General features: G+C 43.8%; 1 protein-coding gene across 4 annotated transcripts in view; it reads right to left on the bottom strand.

Annotated features, from left to right (window-relative positions):
* The window catches only part of TAOK3 (TAO kinase 3), a 74,681-nt gene that overhangs the window by 16,149 nt on the left and 31,474 nt on the right, over positions 1-27,058 (bottom strand). For 2 of the 4 annotated variants that reach the window (XM_017746506.1, XM_017746507.1), the window contains exons 2-15: positions 26,732-26,821; positions 25,325-25,535; positions 23,154-23,225; positions 22,116-22,217; positions 21,795-21,840; positions 21,057-21,153; positions 19,301-19,414; positions 18,171-18,262; positions 16,106-16,199; positions 14,598-14,679; positions 11,988-12,155; positions 8,963-9,169; positions 6,322-6,365; positions 5,826-5,883 (exon numbers count right to left, since the gene is read on the bottom strand). In XM_017746506.1, coding sequence (XP_017601995.1) covers positions 5,826-5,883; positions 6,322-6,365; positions 8,963-9,169; positions 11,988-12,155; positions 14,598-14,679; positions 16,106-16,199; positions 18,171-18,262; positions 19,301-19,414; positions 21,057-21,153; positions 21,795-21,840; positions 22,116-22,217; positions 23,154-23,225; positions 25,325-25,444 — 1,296 coding nt within the window. In that variant the 5' untranslated portion in view covers positions 25,445-25,535; positions 26,732-26,821. The remainder of the gene's footprint in view (positions 1-5,825; positions 5,884-6,321; positions 6,366-8,962; positions 9,170-11,987; positions 12,156-14,597; positions 14,680-16,105; positions 16,200-18,170; positions 18,263-19,300; positions 19,415-21,056; positions 21,154-21,794; positions 21,841-22,115; positions 22,218-23,153; positions 23,226-25,324; positions 25,536-26,731; positions 26,822-27,058) is intronic. The other 2 variants (XM_008642904.2, XM_017746508.1) reach the window with 2 other exon arrangements.

The raw sequence follows: 27,058 nt of genomic DNA, 5'->3' as shown, positions 1-27,058 counted from the left end.
TATTACATATGTGCCAGAAAAAAGCGAGCCGGGAGCAGAAAGCGGAGCAGGGTGATCGGAGTCCTCGGGAAGGTCGGGTTCAAGCACTGCAACCCAGCGATCCTGGTGAAAACGTGATTCCCATGTCTAGCCACGGAGATCCTGTTCCCTTTTAACACCAGAGCAACATCCTGCCTCATTCCCTTTGCCGAACGGTGTGTCCTCGATAGGGTTTCTTTGTCCCTTGTTTGCTATCTGCTGTGGGGGATGAGCATCCTGGCTAAATCCACGGCAGGCTGGAGAGGACCAGGAAAACCTCCGTGACCACTCAGGGATCCTGCTTTCCAGTCATGATCCTGCACAGTTCTAGCACTTTCTCTCCACAGCCCACAGAGGATTTTTTTTTTTTTTTTTTTTTTTTTTTTCTTTTTAAAAGAACACGTTTTTTTTTTTTTTTTTTTTTTTTTTTTTTTTTTTTTTTTTTTTTTTTTTTTTTTTTTTTTTTTTTTTTTTTTTTTTTTTTTTTTTTTCCTTTTTAAAGCAACAGCTCCCGGGTTTTAGCAGAAATGGTTCCCGGTGCAGCTTCCCTCCTGCTCCCTGGCAAGGCTTCACCAGGACCAGCTGTGCCTTTCCCAAACGGCGTGGGCAAATTCTGCAGTGGAACAAAGGTCCACGAGAAACCCTCCTCAGAAAGGCCAGCAAAAAACCACACCACCGCGATTTTCCCACTTGGAATGGCAACTGCCAAAAGTCAGCGCACCTGCAGGCTACACCTTGGGGATGGAGCAGCCTTTGGACACCAGGCACACCCCGCTCCTGCCCGGCAGCACTGGCTCTGCAGGGCCACATTTCACCCACCACAGTGTCATGACTCCCATCCTCAACCTCCAGCTCCTAAAACCTCTAACGAAGACTGAGATTCTTCCTGAATTAAATCAAGTTTCCAGTTCTCAAGGGTGCAAAATAAAGGCTGTCAGTGCCTAGAAAGCCCTTGAAGGGAAGAGCTGCCCCCATAAGCAGGATAAACCTCCAGTATTACATATGTGCCAGAAAAAAGCGAGCCGGGAGCAGAAAGCGGAGCAGGGTGATCGGAGTCCTCGGGAAGGTCGGGTTCAAGCACTGCAACCCAGCGATCCTGGTGAAAACGTGATTCCCATGTCTAGCCACAGAGATCCTGTTCCCTTTTAACACCAGAGCAACATCCTGCCTCATTCCCTTTGCCGAACGGTGTGTCCTCGATAGGGTTTCTTTGTCCCTTGTTTGCTATCTGCTGTGGGGGATGAGCATCCTGGCTAAATCCACGGCAGGCTGGAGAGGACCAGGAAAACCTCCGTGACCACTCAGGGATCCTGCTTTCCAGTCATGATCCTGCACAGTTCTAGCACTTTCTCTCCACAGCCCACAAAGGATTTTTTTTTTTTTTTTTTTTTTTTTCCTTTTTAAAGCAACAGCTCCCGGGTTTTAGCAGAAATGGTTCCCGGTGCAGCTTCCCTCCTGCTCCCTGGCAAGGCTTCACCAGGACCAGCTGTGCCTTTCCCAAACGGCGTGGGCAAATTCTGCAGTGGAACAAAGGTCCACGAGAAACCCTCCTCAGAAAGGCCAGCAAAAAACCACACCACCGCGATTTTCCCACTTGGAATGGCAACTGCCAAAAGTCAGCGCACCTGCAGGCTACACCTTGGGGATGGAGCAGCCTTTGGACACCAGGCACACCCCGCTCCTGCCCGGCAGCACTGGCTCTGCAGGGCCACATTTCACCCACCACAGTGTCATGACTCCCATCCTCAACCTCCAGCTCCTAAAACCTCTAACGAAGACTGAGATTCTTCCTGAATTAAATCAAGTTTCCAGTTCTCAAGGGTGCAAAATAAAGGCTGTCAGTGCCTAGAAAGCCCTTGAAGGGAAGAGCTGCCCCCATAAGCAGGAGCAGCTCTGCCACCCTGCCATGCCCCAGCAGACACCAGGAAGGTCAGAGAGCCCCACAGTGAGAAACCAGCCACCATGGTGTCTCCATCAGGACACTGCTGTCATCCCCATGCTCCTTTCCCACCCCACAGACACCTTGTTTTCCTCTCTGCTGGCCTCAATTTCCAGCTGCTTCTCACCTGGACCCACACACATTCAGTCCCTTTCAACAGGATTCTGGGAATGAGTTCAAGCAAAAGCCAATTAGGTGCAGAAATGCTGATATTAAGAGCTGAACACCACATGGATTAAAAGAGCTTTAACCCCAAAACCTTTCCTTATCCTTCTTTTGACTGTTCCCACTCCATGCTCACCTTTCCCTTGCCTTTGCACAGTGCCCAAGGCCACCAAAGAGCCAAGTCTGCACCAGCTCCCCTACACCCACACAAGGGACACAGAATGAGCCAAAACAGCTAAAAAGGACAGTCCTCCACAGAAATACGGAGTGTCGTGAAAAGCTGCAGTTTCATTTTATACTGGTCATCCTTACACTGGGCATTTGTGGTGCTGTCTGACAGGGAAGGCAGTGAGACCACAAGAGACATCACTGAAAATTGGGCTGATCTCGGATTTCCAACTTGTGCACGTTGGTGTGACACACAGGGCTCTTCGATTTGCCCATTTTCCTGAGAAAGGCACATCTAAGGCTCTAGAACAACCATCCCCAGAAAATCCTAATTAAACATTTAAAGTCCAACAGCATCACTCAGTTTAATCTGACTCATGGCCTCACTGGAGGGATCTCAAACCCTGTAGGAAAGATCTACACCAGACTCACCCACCTGAACCACAGAGGAAACAACAGCACACAGGAGCCACCAGTCCTGTACACAGCCATGAAATGAAGGTGGGGACAGGACAAATGTCACCCCATGTCACAGAGAGCCTGCAGTAGCACCTGTGAGTGCAAAGGGCTCCCAAGGTCTGCTAAGCAATACCCCAAATCCCTGGATCATCTTCCCTCTCTCCATTACACTGGTATGGCAGGAGGAATGGGAAGTATTAAGTATAGAGAAGCTGTGAATCACTGAAAAAGAACCCCAACTTTTAAAATGGGCATTTAGACTTTTCAGAATGCTCCAAAACACCACCTAAAATAACAAATTTAAATTGCAATTGCTTTTTATGCTGGAAAATTAATCTGTGATTTACTTTGTGAGGTGAATTTTCAGAGGACAGAGCGTCACCCCGGCCTTGTTTTATGGGATCTCTGGTTACCTCAGTGCACATGAGAAGCTCAGAGCAGAATCAAATTGCCCTTCAGGAATGTGAATTAACCACACTCTACATTTCAAACTCAGCTGGGCAAGAAATGGGAAAATTCCTTTGCAACTGAGCAAGCCAAAGGACCAATTTCAAGTGGGCACAAAACTCAGTGGTTGTCCTTGGCACCCCTAAATCTGGGATCAAAGTACTCTGCAGCAGACAGGCACCCACCAACTCTCAGCTAAGCCCAGAGAACCTTAACAGGCAAAACATTTATTTTGAAAAGCTGTCCCACTAAAAAAAAAAAAAAAAAAAAACCAAAAAAACTTGGCACAAAGAGTTACCAAATCTAACAGGTTACACTGCCCCAGGGACAGCTGGTGAGAGAAATAAACCTAAGAGTAGCCACATCTCCACCAGCCTTCCACAGATCAGGTGACTGATGGCAAAGACAAACATCTCCCTACAAACCCAGAAAACAGAATTTTGCTACTTTTATTTTAAAATAAAATTCTTCTTCTCCCAAAAACTCGCTAAGAGACACTGCAGTCATAACTGTTGGCACAGATAAGGAAATTTTATTTCCAACTTTTAGCTTCAGATGCGTGGGAAACAGACCCAAAAGTGGCACCTCAGCTCAAGGTACTCAATAAGTAAAATCAGACTGAAAGCACCCCAGAAACTTACCAAGTTTGGGTCAGGGTACCTCTCAGCCCCAAATCTGCACTTCAAACCCTGGTTTGTTTTTAAAGTAATGTATCTTCTGTATATGTTTTATTTTCCACCTGTTTTCTGCGATTTTTTTGCAATATTTGCGTTAAGGATGCCAGTTTGGGCATGCACAACTCACTCATTAAAATCCTTCTCTTCAGGGCCAACAACCCACAATCTTCAGCTTCCTACCAAAGGAATAATTTGTTCTTCTGACTGTATCATCCACATAAACAGTTTTCAGGTTGATCACAACAAGGGGGGGGGACAGGGATTTGGCTGGGACATTGCCAGGACAAAACCCCTCTCAAATATTTCCACAGCATTATCTGACCAGAGCTGGTGGAACTTCCAGAGGCTTCCAGCTGGATCTAAATGGCTTCTCCTGGTGTATTCTCTGAGCACTTCACAGTGAGTTTGTGCTCAAACCGTAAGTTCAAAATCCGCTACAGAGTGGCTTTTGCTCCTAATCCCATCCTAGTTCTACCACACACTGTCTTTTCATCCTTCTCCTCACTGAAAAACGGCCTTGACCATCCAAACTCTGCCCAGCCCCAAGCTGGGACACCTTCTCCTCAGGAGGAACACTCCCTTTCACACTGGGTTTTTTTGCTAAAAAACCAAATAAAACCTTCACAGATGCAGGAGGACTCACTAACTGGAAGGGCTGCCAGTCTCCTACACAAACAGGAAAGGCAATTTCCAAGCCATAGTAAGGACTTCTATGGAATTGCAGCAAATCCCTGCTTTCTAGGAATTTAAAGAGCAAGGAAAACAACAGTGTGGCATTGTTTGTCTTCATACACTGCATTAAGTACCTCAACGATCGACAGAGGTTTAAGCATCAAAAGTCTTTCAAGACAAAGCTTCCTGTCCCCAACTTGCTTGACACGATTCCAGAAGGCACATGAGGGGTCATCACTGCCAGCACACGCAAGACAAAACCAAGCCATTACCTCAATATCCTCTACATCTCATAAAAATCATCTTTTCCATGCGTGAGTCATAAATCCTGACACCCAGGACAACACCCTCAGTTTTCCCTTGGCTGTAACTCATGTGCAGCAGCCACCCCAGAGCTCTCTCCATTCACAAAATTCCCCACAAATGCTGAAATTCATTGTAGCACCAAAAGGAGATGTGCACAGGTTCATTTACCGGATCTGGGCAGTCACTCAGATTGTAGCAGTTATTGCAAAGGTACTTCATTATTACAGACAATGGGCGAGAATTTGTGACGATCAACTACAAACATCCTCTTTTCATCTTTTTGTTATAAATTAGATCTTAATCACAAGATTTCCCTGACATTTTACTGCCCAAGTTTCAGAAAGCACTGATGATTTTAAGATTGAAGCAAGAAACAGCAAAAAGTTAGTACTGCAGTAGAAAAAACCCCAATATAGTCCTGATTTTTGTTTAGATTAAAAGATTACATCTTACTATTATAGTTTTGTGGGAATAAAATAATAAATTCATTGGGGACAACAAAATAATATTTCTGGGAAGTCATCCGTGCTCACACTGCCATTTACCAGCAACTGAACAAAGCAGGTGACAAAACATCTCCGATGCATCAGCTGATGCCTATACTCATTTTATTGTCTTACTCTGGGAGCCAAAAACATTTATCTTCATTTTTAAGATGAATTAAAACTGATATTTATCTGATTTTAAAATCTGGGTTATGTGTCTTTGAAGCATAATGTATTTGGAGTTTAACTCCCTGCCCCATTTTGTAATTTTTGGGGGCTCTCAGATACAATTGGGTTTGTATCAGAACTGTCTTTTCAGCTCTCAACCGGTGCAGCTGAACAACTCCTAAAAGGAGATGGATGTGAGAATGTGTATCCATAGGCAAGATGATCCTTGGATGGAGTAGCAAAGTTATTTAACTATATTCAGAAGAGACCCAGCGTTCTTACACTGACCATACTGAGATGTACATGGAGGAGGTCACCAACCTGGAACCTGCAACAGGGCAAGGAAAACTTCCTCATCCAAGCCAGGCATCTGAATTTCCTGAAAAGAATATGCTGCTGATTAAGGTGTCCTCCTGAGGGAGCAGGGTTTGATCCCAAGGATGGGCTTCCTGCCTGAGTAGCTCAAATTATTGCCATTTTTTTCCTCCCAGGAGTTTAGGACACAGCTATAAACTAAAAAACATAAAAAGCTCCACATTCAATTATGGCTTATAATTATTCTTAATATTTCATTCCTGTTCAGTGATTTTTCTTCCAACCTAACAGGTGTGTTCTGACAGGTAGGAGTCACCTTTGCTCTAAGCAAAAATTTAAAACCATGGAGCTCTATTGTGCTGTGGAAGTTATCCGGATAAGGCTGTGCCTGTTTTCCAGAGAGGATTTATCCCAAATGCAGGCAAACCCCAAGAACCTTGGCTGCCACGAACTAGCATAGCCAGTGAAAATTAACCAGATCAGAACAGGTCATTTCACTTACCCTGTGACCACAAAACATTTTTGGAAGTTACAGCCAACTAGCAGCTGTTAAGAAAAAGAAAGAAAATGAGTTGTTTATAAGCGCTTTTACTCCATCAGCCTCTTCCCTAAGCCTGTGCCTCAGGGTAACTGGTCATGGGACAGATGCCAGGAGTGCTCCACAGAGATGCCTGAGGCTTCTCCCAGCCAAGCACCACACAGGGAATGGGCTGCTCCAGATTTCCTGCAGGCCAAGGCCACCCCAGCCTGGCTCTCCACACCAGGCAGCAGCTGGAAGCACTGAAGGCTGAGAATTGCATCTCACACAACCACAGACTCCTCCATCCTACATTTTACTTGCACATGACATTCTGGGGCCCTGGCCCAAACACCAAAAGACCTCTGACACTTCAGAGCTTTGAGCCATAGAAAACACCTACACTCCAGGCCATTTTTCCATCTTGGACACCCTTTACACAAGCTGGAGGTTGTTAATTTGGGTTCCACATTTGTGGAATACTGCAATTTTACACAACACTTTTGATTTCGCCCACGTCAAAAGCATCTCATACATGACCCTATACCCACAAAGTGCTGATTATGTTCATCATTATTTTCTTTTTAGCCTTTAAAGGCTGATTAAATGCAAAACAAGAGCTTCAATTAAGCTCTCACCCCAGGTTCTTTCCATTGTGTTTGTGAGGGGCTCCAGAGTGATATCCAAAACTCAGCTTCATCACAGTTTCCAGAAACGCAGTTAAAGCACAAAGACAAACTGAAATCTTGCCAGGACAAGGAACTTCACCTTGAAAATCAAGTGGGATGCGTGTGGATATGAACTCCCTGAAGTGCAATTTTAGTCTCTTCACTGCACACAATATTAATACACACAATACACACATGAAGCAGTTTTCCATTTAAAATTGCATTCGCAAAAGTAACAAAGAATAAAAAATAGTGTACTAAATTAAAACAATATATTTTCAGACTGAAATATGTCCTGCTACACAGAGTCCAAATCTGCTTTATGAATTATATACAGCAGAATGGAACATTTTCCAATGGAGAAGGAATCTACTCCACTCCAAGGATCAGCAGTCCCAGCCAATCGTTAACTGTTAACATGAAGACCATCAGTGCAGACCTGGGCTTTCTGCACTCAAAATTACCCTAAAACACCTGTGTTAAGTGATCTAGAGGTGATTTCTTTTACAACACTTCAGTTGCAAGTGTGCAAGAGACCCTGTTTTGTTTCAAATCAGATAAAACTTCCATGTGGTGTCCTGTTTGTGCATCCTACTCAACTGAACAGCTACACACAAGTCTAAGAGGACTGAATTCACAGCATCGGAAATCCTGTATTTGTACTTTAAAAGTGCATGATAACATTACAGAACATAAAATTAGTCTTGAAACAAGCAGGAACTCTGCTCCTTCCACAAATGCCATTTAAGTCTGGTGGAAGCACCTCATGTTTCATCAACTGTAATGACTCTGAGCATTCATTACAACCTATGAGTTCTGTGTAAATCAGTCCCTCAAACTTACATTTTAATGCACAAGTAAATATGGCCATTTAACAGTGTGAAATTAAAGTTAGCACACATTTTGAAAACAAAGTAAGAAAGACCTCCAATCATAACCACCCAGAACATCCATCAGTGGTGCTGCTATTCATTCAGGACAGTTCCATGGGCTGGCATTTGGTACCTAACACCTTGTTTTCACCTTTCTGAATAAACAATCTTCTCTGAAGACACTGTCAACTGTCTTTAGGAAAGAGGCAAACCCCTAAAACCTTTGCAACTTCTCTACCAGTATCTTTAAATATGTAGGACCATGTTTTGTTGAAGAAAAAATTTTTCAATACCTCTTAATATTCAGTGACACAAACCCTGCACTTCAGGAGAAAAAACTGCTTACAAATATTTAGTTAGTGACAACCAAGCTTTACTGTAACCTTACAAACAAGAAATTCATACTTTTCATGCTGCTGCAATGTTTTAGCTCCTCTGGCAAAAAGCAAACGTACACTTTGAAGTTCCTTGCAAATGAAACCAACACAACCAACCTACATTTTGCTGCCCACTAGCAAATGACACTGCTAAGGCCAAGCCAAAACTGTATTATTAGTCAGACAAACAGTGGAGATGAGATGCTGGCTTACAGCTAGACAACCTTAGCTTGATATTCAGCCCTAAGAAAATGAAAGACATCAGATCACAGCATGCAGCAAAGGAGCAGGAAAGCATTGAGTGGAACTCAACTCCAAACATACCTCGTGGGAAGGGTCCAAAGTTCTGCACGCTTCCACTCCTCACGAGGAAAATCCAAGTGCAGGGAGGTTTGAATCACACACTGTGCCTGGCAGAGGGTTAGCTTGGCAGCTAGGACCACTTGTCAGCACAGCAGAGAACACAGGACAGGCATTCCCATGGAAACAAGGATGTCCCAAGCAGAGAGGAAGAGGTGCACATGCAGGGCAGGGCATGCAGGGAGTCTGGGTGACCCTGCCTAGGCACTGACAACTCTTTCAGTAGCAACCTCTTAACATGGACAGAGGTTATTTAGATGCTTTTAAAGACAAAAACCCCATAGAATTTGACTCTGGCAAGCCCAGCAGCAGCTCCTGCTCTCAGCACAGAGCACCAGGGCACACGTACCTTCTTGTGAACAACGGAGGAGGTGGAATTAATGGTGCTCTCGTCACTATGCATCATGACCAGCTCAGGGCTGCTCTCATCCAGGACCTCCTGCATGCTGCTCACACTGCTGCTCTGGCTGCCTGTGCTCACAGACATGCTGGGGATGGAGTGGTTGCTGCCCAGACTGTCCATCTTCCTACTCAGGTTTGATCCATGCTCACTGTCCTATAAAACAAGGGGCATCAGTTACAGATCCCGCAGATCACCTGCCCAGCACGTGCCTGCAACGCCCAGAATTTGTTTTAAAGGTGACTCTGCAGACTTCAAGGGTCTTTGGGCATTATTTTGCCAACTGCACATCTCAAAGGGCTGTCTGGGTTCTGGAATTCTCCATATTGGGCAGGCAGCTTCTGCCTTTTCCCCTGCAATCTGATTACATCAGGTTTCAAGTCAGTTTTTTTCCTTATATCATTAAGTCTGGGCATGGCTCTTGACTCGACAGGATACATCCAGGAATACTGGATGGCTGGTAGAAGGAGCCTCGTAATTTAAGAGAAATGATCCAAGTTTGAATTAAAACAATGCTTTGAGTCAGGATCTGCTATAACACATTTCCTGTATCAGAAAATATGTAAGACAATGAATCCATTTGTTTATTATTTGATACATTCTACATGGTGTAGAGGTGATAACTTCCACGTCCCAAGCAGTCAGCAATTCTATTTTATCAAGCTAAAAACCCCTAGAACCTTGTGTTTTCAGCCAAGATAAAGGTGAGTGAAGTATCTTAGCAGCTGACTCAGATGAGCCTGCATTATTATAGGGGTTAAAACTTGGATATACATAAATAAATATTCCTCATACAAGAGGTATTTTTGATTCTACAGACAAGTATCAGAAGTTAGCAGCCTTTTTTCTTCTTCCATACCCATAGGAGTACAGCAATCCCAGAGTATGCACTTATCTGGACTGATTTAGAGAATTTATGGAGTCCTTTGTAATTAGCTAGTGGCACCGAAGAGACTTGCAAGGAGCTCACAGTGAGGACAGAACTGTGAACATCCTTCAGCTCCTGGTGTGAAGCAGCCTTGACTCACTAAAATGAGCAGCCTGCTGCTGCATCCAGTTTGCCCTGGCCTCTGAAGGGAGCTTGGGGAGAATTCCATTACAAATCAATTAACAGGGAACTCATTTTGTTGGAGACTGACAGAAAGATAAAATTGAGACTTGATAGATTTGCCTTTGATTGTGTGATTATTTTTTAAGCAATCAGCAGATCATTATTCAGAGCCTGCATGAGAGCACTTAAAATCCAGAATACTACTATTTTACAGAGAACATAGGCGCAGGGGAATGAAAGTATTTTCAGGATGCTTATATAGAGTTGCAGAAGAAATCACATAATGAAGGATCTGAGGCTGTGTAATTAATGAATGTTTATGCATGAAGGACAGAGATGAGATTGCATTTGCAACCTTAGCATTGGCTTCCTGACTTCAACTTTAACCTTCTTGGAAGGGCTCTGAGGAAAGCATTAGTAGTATTTTGCATATTAAAGATTTGTAAGGCTCATCTTCCACCTTAGAAAGCCCAAGGTAGAAGAAGGAAGTGTCTGGTGGCATTTCCAGTGGAGCAGGTTCTGTCCCTAGTGAAGCAGGAACTGCAGCACATGCTGGGTCTCCTTCTCCTGGCCAGTTAGTGACACACACGAGCAACGAAACCTCCTGTGGTGGGACAGGGGCTCAAGGGTCAGTGCAGAGCATGCTGTGCACATGCAGAGTGTCATCAGCTGCATCCCTGCCAGTCCCTGCAGAGACAACAGTTCCTCTCCCTGCTTTTTTGAGGAGTGGAGACAGGAGGAACAGAAGATGCACCTTGGAGTCAAACGCTACCATAGTGTTTCCTGTTGAGCTTGGAAGTGCTTAACAGCCAAGTGCCATTCCCTGGGCACTCTACTGCCCTGTCATTCTGCTGACAGCTTGTCACATGTGGGGACAGAAACTGGAAGGTTTCAGCACACAAGTTTGACAATCCCCCACTCCCCAGCTAAGCTCCGGGTATGGAAGTTGGAGGGCACCTTTAATCCCAGCAGTTGCTGTTCTTGCTCCTTTGGGGCTTCTTCACAGGGAGGGGGAGCACAAAGTGCCAGTCCCCTCCTCCTGCAGCTCCACCTGAGACCCAGGTGCCCATTTCTTAAACCAGAGCTCCAGTTTAGCTTTAAAGGAGCACTTGACACACCCAAACCTCAAACCCAGCCCCCTGCAAATACTCTGAGCTTGGGTGCCTCACTGTGTGTTATTGCCTCACTCCACTGGAGCAAAAGGAATACAGACATCAATTTGTCTGTCAGTGTTTTTCACTGAGAAGCAGTCATAGATTTATTTATGCATTGTGCCTACACCAAGTGACATTAATTTCCATCTAAGCTCATCAATTGAAAAATGACTGGTTTCCTTCTCTCAGCCACAGTTAGGGTCAATTATCATACACTGATTAAGTGGGTTGTTTATTACAAGATTTAAACTGAAGCTGCATTTTAGGTCTTTAACCTTTTTCTTCTTTAACATTAAAGAATTTAAAAAAATAAGTCTTACTAATTTGGTGATTTGCTTTTCAGCTCATGAGAGGCCAATTACTTTACAGTAAAGTTATGGTAATTGAAAAAATATTAACATTAATGGAGTTGTTTTGACTGTGCAGATGAGAAAGAAAAGCTTGGGCTGTCAAAGACCCTCCTCCACACAGGCAGGGAGTCACTTCTCACAGAGAACCTCCCTCAGAATGAGTTTCTTCCATAAAGCTTCCAGAAGAAAGGGCAGCACTGGAAAAAATCCAAAGTTTTACATGTACAGTAACTGGCAGTTTGAACACTGAGTAAGGGCTACTCATCATTATCCTGTCCTGTCTCTCTGCTGATCCAGATGATACTCCAACAACATTCCTCACCTAGGCTGTGCTTGTTCTGCCACCCTAAGGACAGGAACATCTCCCTGGCCCTAAAATTACTTGTAAGAGTGTAAATGGGGCAACAAATCACAAGTACCTCCTCCTCCTCCTGGGACTCATTCAGGGGGCCATTCCGCGTCTCCTGGAACAGGATTTTCTTCATTTTCCGGTACTGCAGGTTGTCCAGCTCCCTCACTGCATCCTTGGTCCTTTGGATGAGGTCTATGAGCACCCTGGGTGGTCGCTCCCGGCGGACAAAATCGTGCTGAGTTAAAGGAAATAAAGCACCTCATTTCAGACACTGGGGTAACACCAGGGACAATGGGGACTTTTGAGACCCCTGAAGTGACAGTTCCCATTCTGGAATGTATCTGTTCATATTCAATAACTGGCAATACCCTTTCTCAAAAACTCCAAATACTCTGAGCTTGCACTGGGGTCAGGTCTTCTGATCTCTCCAGGTTACACAGACAATTTGTCCCTTCCTGAGCTGGCTCACTCAAAACACACGAGGTGACACTTCAAACCTTGGAGGCACAAGAATTAACAGAATGCAGCCAGGACAAAGAAGAATCAACCTGCAAAGATTTATCCTGCATCCATCTATTCCAATTCACACATAAAACCAGCAAGGAGACCACCAAGTCTGTTTATACCTAAAGCTTTTGTAGCCAGAGTTGAAATAAAATCAGGCTCTTGCCAACTCCTGCACAGGTTTTAAGTGCACACTTAATAAATTCTCTAATGGTATTTAAGAACATTATTAAAGCCTCTTCTCTGATTTATCAGATACATTCTCCTGAACTGTACAGCTGGCGGTGGAAATTAAAGTCTTCAGCTTTCCCATTTAACCTTGGCTAAAGCAGACAACCTGAGTGTCCACTTGCCAATATTCTGTATGGCATCACTACAGCTCGGTGTGTTGCTTAGTAGTTCCCAAGGGGGATAGCTTAAGGGCACAAACATCCTCTGCATGCTGTAGAAAAATTTACAGTGAAAACAGAAAAATTTGCAGTGAAAAAAAAAAAGAAACTGGGGGGAAAATGTTGTTCTCTGTTGCACATTGCAAATGCCACAAGGGGCTTTTGTTAGAGCCTCAACAGCTGGACCCACCTGCAAGGAAATTCTCAGGAGGGTTACCTTTACCTGCTCAGCCTCACAGCTCTCCTGTGGGCTCAGCTCAAGAGTGAATTCATCCCCTGGAGCTGAAGTAACCAGCACATGGAGCTCCAGCCCACCCTAAAACAGGAGCCTTCAACAGAAGAGCTGAAAGGATGAGCTAATCATCTTTTAATGATTTGTAAATAAATAAGGAAAGCATCATGCCACAAGTTTGTTTCTTGTTTTTAATTGAATTCAAACTGTTGTGCATTTGAGTTTTGCTAGTGGGGACAGCCAGTCATTTCAGTACCCATTTTCTGCTTGCAGTGATGGTATTTATTTTTGAATCAGAGCTGAAAGTTCTAAACACCATTTCACACAGGAACAAAATGAATCATTTCTGCTCCTCAACGCAGATAACCACCATTTATTTCTCCATGAACAGTAACAATCTGCAGCTTATTTATGATTAGGAAAAAAAGGAACCCATTTTTATCTCATTGTAGATCATTTTTAGAAAGCAGCAAAGTATTTGGAACAATGATCCTGAACCAAAATCCATTCTATGTGTGCACTCAAATATTAAAGTGTGACCACATGAAAAGTGTAGGGCAGACATAAATATAAATAAAATATAAAATACAGAATATACAGGATTTCAGACTCAGATCTCAGCTCTAATTGTTTGTACAGACTCCAACCCAAGGTACTCCTGAAAACACATCCTTCAATGAACTCAGCCTGTTCCTAGAGAGCAACACAGCTGCCAATCCCCAGAAATGAATCATTCCAAAACCCACAACATAAACCTATTAGCTGGTCAGGGTGCTACAAGTAGAACCAGGGAACAAAACACTGATTATTTGCCACAGCACAAATGTACCATAGGAAAAAAAAAAATATACCAGGTGCCAAAGGGAGCACAAATAGCTCCTTCATCATTTACCTGGAGGGGTCACTGGCACCAGCAGCCAGAGGGAGAGCAGGGCTAATAATCAATTTTAAGGAAAGGCAGTAGCTAGAAGAAAAGCCAAAGCCTGATGGAGAAGGGGCTGGACAGGATTTCACACCCCGCTACCTTCTAATGGAAGGCTGCTCCTGAATTTCCCAAAAGCAAAGCCCTTGGAGCTGTAAACAGTTCCTCTATTTCCCAGGTAAACTGAAACCAAATGACTTAAACTGGAACTGATTTATGATTCTATGATTCACTGACAAAACCTTGCCAAACTCTACACACATCACTCCCAGGTCCCCCTCCTACAGGCTCTTGGCAATTAGGACCTGTAAAAACCCTTTCCAAAATGATTCAGTTATTTCCAAAACAAGTTTAATTAATTGGGTTCAGTATAGAAACCATTAAAGGGATTTAAACAACTTTTGGGTCTGGTGGTTTGATTAGGGGAGGAAGTCAGCCTTGGCCTATCCTTTTAATGCTACTTTTAACCGCTAAGTGTGATGCACGAATGGAGGAAAACAGAAAACAAAAAGAAAATCCAACCAAAGAGTGGATTTTTGTAAGGACAAATATTTGTTCACCATCTTTATAATTATTTCGGTAGACAAACAGATTTCCCCCCAAATTTCTGGAAAAGATTTGATAAATTACCCGTAACAAATCCGTTGATGATGGCCTTTCCTGAGGTATTTTCTGTAAGCAGTAATCAACAAATCCCCTAAAGGAGTCTGACCTGCAAATAAAAAAAAAAAAAATTAAAAAAAAAATTCTAAATGCAAAAAAGAAGTTTAGGATCTAGAATATATTCAAACTTATTTGTGCAAAGCAAAAGAAAAATTTTGACTAATTTGCTCTTAAGTTCTAAGGCAGAGAAAGTTACTGGGTTTTTCCAAATTCCAGGCTGATCCCATCAGTTCTTTCCCAGTTAAAGGCTGTTGAAACAACATGGACACACAATCATCCCCAAGCACAAACTGAAAACCAGGTTAGAACTACATGTACCAGTCACTATTTATGATTTTACTTCAACTGCTTTAAAAAATGACAGTGGAATTATTGGCAACTCCAGAAATGCACTCACTGATCTCTGGGAGGTTATGGAGGTAACCCTGCCTCGGGGTAAAGCCCCTCAATGCTCAGTTCAGCAACACTTGAGGCTTTCTGTGAGGTTTTATCACAGCTGGAAAGAAGGAAACTGATCTTTCAGGTGCCACTGGACTCAAAAGCAGCACAAAAGGCACCTTGGTGACTCCCTGTGCCCTCTGAGAGCAAAGAGCAAACAGGGCACTGTAAACAAGTGCTTGCAATCAAGAACTCTGATCTGGTGCTGTTTGTTCACAGCTGTCTCTGCTCTGCATTGCAAACTCTGCACAGAACGTGGGGACCATGCCGCAGGCAGCAGAGCAAGCTCCCGGAATACTGAAAAATGGACAAAACAGAGAGGATGAAATAAGGAAACTGGAGTGGTCTTGATAAAATGATCATTTGATTAAATGATCAGCAATTAAACAGTTGTGCTGCTTAAATGCCCAGCAGAAAAATGGGGGAACTTCACACCTCTCCAGGAGCTTTTGTTTCAAGCCTTCTGTGAGCTCTGCCAAGCATCACCCCACAGCAACATCCCAGTCCTGGGTACGGGGAACAGCATACAGGGCAAGCCCTCTGCTCCCACAGAGTAACAAACTGTTCTTGTATCCAAGCTCAGATTCTGGAACACGCCTGGAGCATGGGGAGTATTCACTGGCCACTGAGCTCTGACGGCTTTTGGAGTCACCCACTGAAAAAAATATCCAGTTACCTCCACATTCTCCCTTTCTCAACGTTTCAGCTGCACAGCAATGCTAACAACTCTTCTGCTAACGGGGATCTTTGGCAGCTGGAAACTTTGCTGATGCTGAGCCATGGCTGGTTTAATGCATCTAAGAATATTTTAATTCCTTCAGCAGCTACAGCCCCAGAATTAACACCTCCACACACTTAGACTGTAGAACAGCCAGACTGACAGAAGGTCAAAATTGAGCCAGCCTACACAGGATTTGAGAACACACACAAATCACTGCACTGCAACCAACACTTTCCTTGTCAGGTTTGAACTGTGCAATGTCACAGGGCATTTTCAGGGAAATAAACAACAAATCGGCTGTTAATGGTTCTCTTACCATTCATCTGATTGTAATCTAGGGGAATCATTCTGGGCTATGTGATATAAGGCACTCATTGCATTCATGTTGAAAAGTGGAGGCTTCCTTTCAGCTGGAAAGAGAAGAGAAAGGTGTGATAAGGCTGTCTGGAAAGAAAAGAGAAATGTATGGAAGTATGAGCAGAGTATCACTGCTAAATCAATGCTCAGTGCTGTTGTCATCACACTTAGGCCAATTATTTTAATATCCCAAGTTAGACCAGGACACTCACTCAAGGAAAGCTGCTGTTCAGTTGGAGAGGGATGACAAAATCCAAAGAGAGCAGGATACAAATTATAAGAAAGAGTTTGCAGTAAATTTTGCTTTAACTGCAACATCTCACACCTGATCTGCTGTGGCAGAATTAGCTGAAACTGAGTAAAACTGAGCTTAGGCACAGTTCAGGGCCAGGACACTCTGTATCAGTCCCTACAGATCTCTGATGCACTGCTGGACGCACCGCTGGAACATCTAGATAACAGAAAAGAGTGGCTGCCCTGCCTCATTTGTCACGGCAAGTGGGACAGGTTACCAAATTCACTTGCCAGATGTGCCATGAACTCCCTCTCACTGAAATCCTTCCCAGTCCTTGCACCAAGAGGGCACCTGCCCAGCAGCCCCTGACCTCTCAGGAGGGCAGAACTCACAGAAAAACCGGGGGAGGCTGGTTCTCACCAAGGTCAGTGGTGCCAAGATTTTTCAGTTCTTTCAGGCCAGGGAAGTCCCTTGTCCTTGCCATGCAGCATGCAGACAAAGCACCAAATCTGCTTTTCTTTAACCACTACTTACTCCAGCTACAAAGGGAATTAAGACATCAGCATTCAAAGAAAGCCAAGTGCTGCTCAACAAGAGATTTCCTCCCACTGCTGCCTGACCTCATGTTCAGACAGGGAACCAGGCGAAGGCAAAGTTCGCAATGTAAAAAAGTTTAATGCTTCTCAAAAGGGTATTTTTAAAGAAAGCAAATCCATCATCTCTGTAAAATGGCTTTGAGGTTCCTGAGTAAAAAGCTCCATAGAAATTCTGGTACCAAGACTGTGTCTACATAGGGCTGCACAGTCTCTCCCCTACTGCTGTAATTTACTCCTTAGAGGTTGTGACACACCTGAACTCCATACAAACAAAAGTCATTGGCCATATGCAACAACAGAAGTCTAAAACTTCCAATTTTGGCATTTTTTGTATCAAAATACAGACCATGTCAGCATGCTGGCACATAAAATACAGCCATGTTAGTTACTAGTTATCTACACCATCTCAATTCTGGAGACAACATTTCTTCTCCTGCACATCCCCCTCTTATCTCATGCATATTTCTGCTGATTAAACGTTCACCAGTGACACTTTCAGTGAACTCACCCTCATAATAAGTTATTGATGTACTGCTGTTAAATAGAAACTATATCAAGACTAATTTTTGAAAATAATCTACTCAGCACATGCAGTGTCAATATTCAAACTTGAAACACACACTTAAGAGTCTGCTCTGTGTACCTGCCACCACATCCACTTCTGCTCCAAGCTCTGTGGATGTGTATCATTTGCCCTTTGCAGTGCAAACCCTTTTCTTCTCCTCATGTAAAGAACCTGTCCACGATGATTCATGGCACAAACTTTTCAGCTGAGACTGAAGATTTTTGTTTCAGAAGGCAGGGAAGTAAGAAGAATTGAAAATTAAATGTAGGTCCTTTCTGACACACAATCCTTAGGACACCCATTCCCTTTACACAACAGCTGGGACAACTTTCTTCGAGTCCAGCTTGGAAAACAGATGACAAACCAGGGTTTCTCCTCACTCAAGAGCAAAATGCTCTGGTTCTCCAGGGAATAACTGAGCACACCAGACTAACACGAAAGCACAGTGCATCAGCAGCTTGCTCTTGATTTGCCAGCGAGTAAAAGATTTAACTCAACTGTCAGAGTTTTCCAAGTCAGGCATTTTAAAAGGAAAAACTTATGAGTAATAAGGATCTTCCCTTTTTGCAGGAGTTCCTAATACACCACAGAATTAATTATCCACCTCAGCTGCTGTGGGTTCACTCACCTAACTCGATGCACGTGATCCCGAGAGACCAGACATCCACCTTCCCATCGTACTGTCCCTCATCCATAGCAAGGATCACCTCTGGTGCCATCCTGCCAACCACAGAGCAAAGGCTGCGTTAGGGGACACACAGGGTCACTCCAAGCACACAAACTGAGGTGGTTTCACCCCCTTTAGCAAAGCCACAGAGCAGGACAGAGAGCAGGGAGCTGAGGAAAAGTGTGCTGGAATGGAACAAAGACTGACCACACCAGCAATTTGTCAGAGGAAAGGCAGGGAGAAAAAAAGAGGAAAGGGGCTGGGGGAAAGAGGAAAGGCGGGGGACAAGGGTCAACCCAATCATCTTCCTGTTAGCAGAACATGCTGGCACATGGGAGACCCCCCCTATTTCCAAAGGCATTGTAGCTGCAGGCTGACAGCAAGGGCTGGGAGAGCCCTAAAGGCACCCCTTGCACCCTCCCCCAGGCTTCCCCTTGGCACACCAGGAGCATTTCCAGCAGACATATGCAGCCTGTGTGTGCAGCTATGAGTGGAACAGGGAAATACGGTGGTCCAGGATAAAGGGATGAAGTGGGCACAGAGAAGCGGCAGGCCCAGCCTGCAAAAATTCAGCCTCTTAAATTGTGTTCTTCCAAAAAAAGGATTCATGCCAAATAGCCTCATTCCAAGGCTGGGCCATGGTGACCTCCCAGCACTGCCTGGGGCCTCTGCCACAAAATCAGTGGAGCATGGAGCTGTGCTGGCCCTCGGTGCTGGGAATGCCAAGGAACTTGGGTGACCCCTCAGCAACTCCTTCAAAATAGGATTTAAGTAGCCATGTGACTTCCAGCCAGACTAACAGGATCCCCTTTTTCCACGAACGTCGTATTTCCATCACCTATGGCAAGTGTGAGTTATTTTTAAGCCAATGGCATTGCAAGAGTGGAGCCATTTCCAAGCACTGCACAGCCTAAACCTCTCCTTATGGACCCTGAGGAAGGACACACTTCCTGAAGGTCTGGACACAGGGGTGTCAGGAAAACTGCTTGGCTAATGAAGATTTTATCCAGGTATTATTTTTGTATTGTGAAGCACTGGAAAGGGAAGAGAGCAGTTCTATAAAGGACTAAAGCACTGCAGGCTTCACTCACCAGTAAGGCGTTCCCACAAAAGAGTTGGCAGGGGACACTATAGATGCAGATCCAAAATCAGCGAGTTTCACTTGACCTGGTTCTGTTAGAAGAATATTTCCAGCTTTAATATCCCTTTAACAGAGAAAAAAAAAAAAAAAAAAAGAGAAAAAACAGTGATTTAGCATGATACAAACTCTGGTGAGATGCCTTTGTCTGCAAAGGGCAAGCACAGGATATCCTGTCACCCACACGGCAGGGGATGCTGGGACAGAAAGAATTCACTGACAGTGTTTCAGCAGCAAGCCCAGAGTAACCTCTATTCACCCATTCCCAGGACAGCATCGCTTCAAAAGGAATACTGTGGAATATTTAATACACATGTGCTACTCATACATCCTGACACTTCTGCTGCAGGACAAGTGCTCAAGTCTTGTGGGTGCAAGTATGAACACCTCAAATGTACAGGAGAGACAGCACAGCCTGTCCCCCTTACTGTCATCTCCACTGCCACCTTCCCTGTACAACAGCCAAAGGGACGGAGCATCTCTCCTACAAGGAAAGGCTGAGAGAACTGGAATTGTTTAGCCTGGAAAAAAGGCGGCTTCAGGATGACCTAATTGTGGCCTTCCAGTACCTGAAGGGAGCCTACAAGAAAGATGGAGAGGGACTATTTACAAGGGATGGAGTGCAGGGTCAGATGGGAAATTAGGAAGGAATCCTTCCCTATGAGGCACAGGTTGCCCAGAGAAACTGTGGCTCCCCCTGGATCTCTGGAAGTGCCCAAGGCCAGGCTGGACAGGGCTTGCAGCAACCTGGGATAGTGGAAAGGGGGTGGAACAGGATGAGCTTTAAAGTCCCTTCCAACCCAAACCATTCTGTGATCCTATACAACGGCTCAACAGCCACATCGGGTATCAACAACATACCTGCCAGCCTTGTGCCTCGCCAGGTCCCGCGTGGGGCCGGACCCGCGGGACCCGCTCCCAAAATTTGGTCCCCAATCTCAAAATTCGGTCCCCGCTCCTTAAATCCTGTCTCTTCTCCCTCAGCCTCGCCGTTCCCACCGGCACAAAAACTGCTCCCCGCCCAGCCAGGGCTCCCTCTCTCGCCTCTCCTTTTCTGCCTCAGCAGCCACAAAACCAGGAATGTGTAGCTGGTCCTCATTTCTGGGTGAGGAGATTCGCCTTCCCACCTCAGAGGTTAAAAGGTGGAATACCCCTCGGATGAAACCCAGGTCACAGAAGCACAGGATAGCTGGGGCTGAAAGGGACCTTCGGAGATCACCCAGTCCAACCCCCCTGGAGCAGGTGACACAGGAACATGTCCAGGTGGGTTTGGAACGTGTCCACAGAGGGAGAATCCACACCCTCCCTGGGCAGCTGTTCCAGAGTTCTACCACCTTCCATGGAAAGAAGTGCTTTGATTTCTCCTCGGGTAGTTTTATCCTTAACACTTCCATCACCTGATTTTTGAAAGCGTAGAGTTTTACTTATTTACATGTAAATAAGAAAAAATATCTAGTCTTCGAAATAGTCTTGCTCAATGAACTCCAATTTATTTGGCAAATTTAGGGTGATATTATTCTATTAGTGTTCAGTACAACATTCCTGTGTAGCCTTTGTTACCATGGTCTGCACAGAACAATTGCCAACAAGGCAGAGAAAATTTTGGTAGAATAGCTTTTACCAAAGCTGTTTAAATCCAGTGAAGCAGCTTTGAGACTCCACGGAGCAGCAGATGGAAGGGCAGCAGCAGCAGCACGCTCCAGCCTTACCTGTGGATCCTACAGTGGGAGTGCAGGTAGCTCAGCCCCTGCAAGGCACCGTGGGTGATGGCAGCGATCTCCACTTCCTGCAGTGGTTTCTTGTGAACTACGGGAAACAAAAATCAAGAAAATAAAACAGAAGAAAATAAATGGGATATTTTCTTGAGAAAGTGATTTTTTAAAGAAAAGGAATCCCACCAGTCTGCTACGAAGAGAAATTAGGGAAGAATTCTTCCCTGTGAGGGTTTTAAGGTCCCTCCCAACCCAAACCATTCTGTGATCCTGTGATCTTGGCCCCCAAGGAACACTAGTTTTTGTAAACTTTGGCTTTGATTCCCTATTCTGACTTAGATTCTCCTATTTCTTTGCAGGAGCTGTTCTTATTTTGAGGTCACATCAACCTCTTGTTCTAAAAACCATCTGTAATTATTCCTGCACACTGCAAGGCAAGGATAAAGGTGATCTCTGCAGGATTTTATCATGGATATTCAGAAAATAGGCAGCCTAAAAAGGCACAGATTACAGGAACATACCTGTACACTTTTCTACCGTCACTTGACAAAATTAAAATGTGCAGGCCAACTATCTGCAGCACTGGGAAAGCCTCAAATTCTACCCAGAGAACAAAGTGGGACAGACAGACCACCTCTACCATCTACAAAACCCCAGTCCATGAGGAAACAGTCTCCCATCATACTCAGGTGGGGAGTACTAGCAAAAAGAAAGGCCAAGATATATAAAACTTACCTTCTAGCAAATCAGAAGCTGATCCTAAACAGTACTCCATAACCAACTGCAAAAAAAGAGAACATCATGCCTTCAAGTATCTCTTGAAGCATTTTGAAAGTAAAAAATGTCTTTACATTCAAGACTTAAATCATGTGGTGGCTTTAACGCCCTGATAAAGGAAAAGAATGTAAGTAGTAGGTTTTGTTAGTTTTCCATCAGAAGATGCAAAATTAGACTCTATTTTAGTACTGTTCACCACAAACCCAAAGCTATTTCCCTGCCTGTGCTGAGGATTTGAGTGTTGCAGTGTCCATTTGCTCTAAAGAACCCCTCACTCACCCACGCCGTGTGCTCCTTCAGGTAACAGCCCTTGTACTCTATGGTGTTGGGGTGCTTCAGCTGTTGGAGAAACTTGACTTCTTTGATGATGTCCTGCCATTTCTAATGAAAAAAAAACCAAAGCAAAAAGTATAAATACATTTCTCTTCTTAATCCTCTACATCCTTTCATACTCCACACAGTGTAGGACAGTCTGAAAAATGACCATAAAACTATTTTACAATATAAAGATGGAAAGTCGGAATTGCAAAAGCACAGCTGTAAATGAGTTGTCTGGGTCCCTATTGCACTGAGTTAGCCCCAAGACATATTTAACAGCTTGAGGATTGCAAAACCAATTTTCTTTTTCTCATTTTAAATGCAGTACATTTTACTTAAATGCTGCTGCTTTGCAAATTGAACTGTTCAGTGGCCTCAAACTTAGCAAGAAACCCACTGTCCCAAGAGACACCTTAAGTGCTACAGAGAGTAGCAGTGAGCTGCTCGTCTTCTGTAACACAGCACAAAACCACTGACATTTGGGAGACCAACAAGCAAGCAAGGAAAAATGAGTTTAAACCATCCCTGTTTGCTATTAACAAACAAACACACCCTGCACATCCACACACTAGTCCAAAGGAACAGGGTCTAAGTTCAGCACAAAAATAAGATGAACAATTATCAACAATTGAAATGAGACTGAGGTCAGCAGGTCTATGCATTTTTACAGATCCTCAAGAGTTTCTCACATTTCAGAGAGATGTGCTCCAGTCACCAGCGTGCTCTTAACACACTTCTTAATGAAATTATTTCTAAAACAAGCTCCATCCAGGCATTCTGAATCCCCATCCACTTCCTTAAACTGAACTATTTGTCAAAATTTGCATAAACTCATTTTCCCTCCCCACACCTCCACAATCCCCGTGGAAGGGAGCAGCAGCTCCTGCATTAAAGGCTGTTCTGTTGGAGTCGAACCAAAGCTGCAGCTCATTTCACTGCTCAGATTTACACTGGAGCTGCCACAGCTCCTGAATGCACAATTGCCTTTACTCCTCTTACCTCATTCGTTTGCTTTCCGCTATAGGACATCTTCTTGACTGCCACCACCTCATTAGTGTGGGAATTTGTAGCCTGGAGTAGGGAAATTTTTTTTTTCTCCTATATCCTTGCAAGCTCCTACACCTCAGAGACATCTTCCTCAGGATAAGATTTACACACAATTATTAGGACACTTTTCCATTGTTTTATTTGCCCACATCCACTGTTCCTCCCTCAGACTTTGTGCTACTTCTCTATTGATATGTAAAAGGCCCAATACCGTACCTACTGAGAACATGCAAAATACCGTTTTATTGGAATTTCATAGAAACAGTTTTAGATCAACCATTGGCAAAATGTTTTCCAAAGAAACAAATAAAGAGGTGCATCAAAATCTCCATGATTTCATCCAAAAACTCCATACAACACTGATATTCTTAAATAGCTATCTCAAGTTCCAGCTTCAAGAAGATGATTCAACCTGGAATTCATCTCCATTAAAAAGCTTTCCTTTCACTGCACCAGATCTTAGTCTTGCAATGACTATTATACAGCCATCAAAATTCTACTTTTCTGCAGCCTGGATGATGCAGGGATGGTAACTGGAGACTAAAAACTCAGGTTTTGGAACGATCTCTCTGCTTGCCTGGACTGGCAGTACCCTCATTTTTGCATGTTAAGGGCAAAAAACATCAAGCTTCTGGTCTTAAAACAGTTGCTGAAATCTCTGTACATCCAACCATTTTTGGGACAAAAAATTAGTTACAGCTAAAAGCTTAAACTATAATAGGAGCTAAATGTGGTAAATCCTCCTTTCAAGTAACGTATTAACTAATGACATTTTTTTGAGGCATGTGGTGACTTCAAAGAAAAACTGTGTTGGGTGAACCAAGGGAGCACAGGAATTACTGAAGGGAGGTGACACAGGCCCCTCACAGCACACACTCCTCAAATGAGATAGAAAAAGCTGAAAACAAGGAACTTTGGGATAAGGCAAAGCCCTTCCCCACCACTTGCCACCCTGATTCAGCACAGAGAAGATCAAGAGCATTTTACTCAGATGTATTAATGCTTTATTTCTGTCACATTAATTCCCAACAGCTCCACCTGACCATGGTATCTCTCCTTACAGCTGTGATTTGTCACTGAAGGACACGCTGCCACGTTCCCAGAGCTGTGGGGGAAGTTGTGGCTGTACCAAGTGCTTGGGATGTTCCTGGCTGAAACAACTCACTGTATGAGCTCACTTGGGGAACAGCCACTTGCTGAAGCAGTTTTGGCCATATCTGAGATGATACCTTGAGAAATTACATTGTTATCCCTCAAAATACACATGAAATACTTATATGACATAAAATTCAAGGTTCCTCTTGTAACAACAGCTCCACCAACACCTCCATCATGTCACATAACTCCAAACAGTGAACTGGAATGCTTAAAATAACTCATGCTACCTATTGTCAGCTAGAGGTGTAAGGGATATTCTCTAAATACTTGACTGTCTGATATTCAGAAACCAAATTCCAGTGAACCTGATCCTCCTGAGTGACCGACCACGTTACCAAGCAGCTTTAATTTGTCTTTAACTCATTTTTTCACAATATTGATTCTATTTCAGTCTCACTAATACCAACTGGATTATAACTATTTCCAAACCCAGTATTTTGGATTTGGCCTTGTTTGATACCAACTGCAAAAGCACCATTTTTCTCACTTCCAGATTAAATTCTCTTGCCTGTATCGATGAATGCCACACATCCTTCCCGCTTGAATTCCCATTCCTCTGAGGACTCGCTCTTTGCTTTTGCCATAAAGGAATTTGCAGTGATTTCCAAGCATATGAACTCCAAGTATCTTGAAATTCCAGTTTGGCAAATTAATTTTAAGCTGTTTAAATTCAGCTTTCAGCATCAAACAGCACAAAACACCATATAATTGACCTAGATGGTTAGGTACACTATTAAGACTATAGTAAACTGCTACTATGAATACAGCTGTAACATTAAAGAGATCAGGAGTGGTTTGGAAACGCTGATTTTTGAGATGTGTTATCACAAAACCAATGCACACAAAGTACTGAAATCTCAAAGAACACCTCCTTCTACAAATGCTGAAAAACCTCCAAGACATCACTTGAAATGATTCTGTTTTCAAAAAGAAAAAAAAAAAAAAAAAAAAAGAACTATACTTACAAAGTAAACTGCTCCAAAACTTCCATGTCCAATTTCATGCAAACCCACAAATATTTCCTCAGGATCATCTTTGTAGAACAGGTCAGCTATTTCTGGGTCCTTTGGCACCCCTTTGCGCATGGTGAAGTGTGTTAGGAACTGGTTTGTGCTCTCAAGTCCCAACCAATTTCTTCCTTCATCGACAAAGCCGTTTGCAGACAGCTCTCAGCACCTGTTGGAAAAGCTCATCTTTAGTCTGCTTCCCTTCCATGTGTTTTTGTTCACACTCCCCTGACAGCAAAATGGGAGGAAACACTTCCAGCAGCAATAGGCTTCACTATCACTTCCTCCAGCTAATTCTTTTTAATTATTAGTTCTATTAAGATAGAGAGATTAAAATGCATTCAGGGTACAACAGCTCTTTATCTCACACAGGAAGCAAGTGCTGCAGTGACACTGAAGTCCACTTGAATTCAAGAGTCCTGTTGCTATGCAAAACATCCTGTGACAGGAGTTTGTTATTCTTCACGCCAGGCTCCCGATGTGTCAGTTTTTAGACTCTCTCTGTTGTTCCTCCTACTTTTCTGGGCTGTTTGCTTTGTTTCTCTACTCCCAATTGCCAGCTGGTGCTCATAGAAAAGTCAGCTGCTATTCCACAGCAACACTTTGCAGCCATGTAATTGTTATTTCTCTATTTACTCAGAGCTTCAAGACAACCAGTGCTGCTGGATTGTGATCACTCCCAGGACATGGAATCGCTTTTGAAGAATCCTAAACTCCATCATATAAGGCAGCTCTTTGCCTCCTTAACATCTTCCCTTAGCACAGAACTGAACTGCATCTAAATGAAGATTTTCATTACTCATCCCCAAAATTTTATTTATGTGGGAAGACAAAAAAAAAAAAAAAAAAAAAAAGGAGGAAACATCCAAATATCAGAAAGTTTTCCGTTTCTTAGCAAAACATCTTGAAAAATCTACATTGACTCATTAAATACTGGTGCGCAAAGCAATGGGGGCCTTTACCCATCTGCTTTTGGCAAGTGAAACCCAGCAGATGAGCTGCAGCTGAGTCACCTGGAGCAGTTTCCATCAATCCAGAGCAAGTCGCAGAGCTACTTTCACACCCATGGTTCAGCACCTCTACTGAGGCCACATCTTGTCTGTGCACAACAGACTCCTGCAAACACACTCTAGGGACCTTCAGCCTATGCCACGATATAAAACAGGGCAACATTTAATGAGAGACCAACTGAAACGTAACAATCAGATAAATTTAAAACTAAAACACACATCAAAGGTTTTTGAAGGTTTTGGACTTCAAGTGCCATCTGGATGAAAGCAGAACTTTGGCCTGATGCGGAGACAGCCTCCCCGGCTCAGGGTCAGTGATGGAGCAGCCAGGAGGGGTGCAGTGAGAGGAGCCCACCTGGATAACTGTGGCACCAACCATGCTCTGTGGCTCACATTCCTTCCAGCAGCATTGTCCTGTGCTCCCGGCCCTCCAGACTTTCCTATTCTGCAAAGAAAAACAAGTAACAGTGTTTAGATAAATGATTTTTAAGTTTTACACCTTAATTCTAACACACAAAAACACCACATCCAGTAAAGGCCAGTGACTCCAGGGCCCCACTGGAAAGTACAAGGAGAACTGGCTAAGAATGCTAATGGTGTGACTTTAGGTGAGGATAAGCACTTCCTGTGCTCCACAGACCTTGGACTATATATCACTGCAGGACAGAAAACCAGGGAAAGA

This window comes from Corvus brachyrhynchos, unplaced genomic scaffold (assembly GCF_000691975.1).
Source record: "Corvus brachyrhynchos isolate BGI_N302 unplaced genomic scaffold, ASM69197v1 scaffold19, whole genome shotgun sequence".
Classification (NCBI taxonomy): Eukaryota; Metazoa; Chordata; class Aves; order Passeriformes; family Corvidae; genus Corvus; species Corvus brachyrhynchos.
Note: the sequence above shows the minus strand (reverse complement) of the source record. Positions and strands in the feature narration are given on the sequence as shown.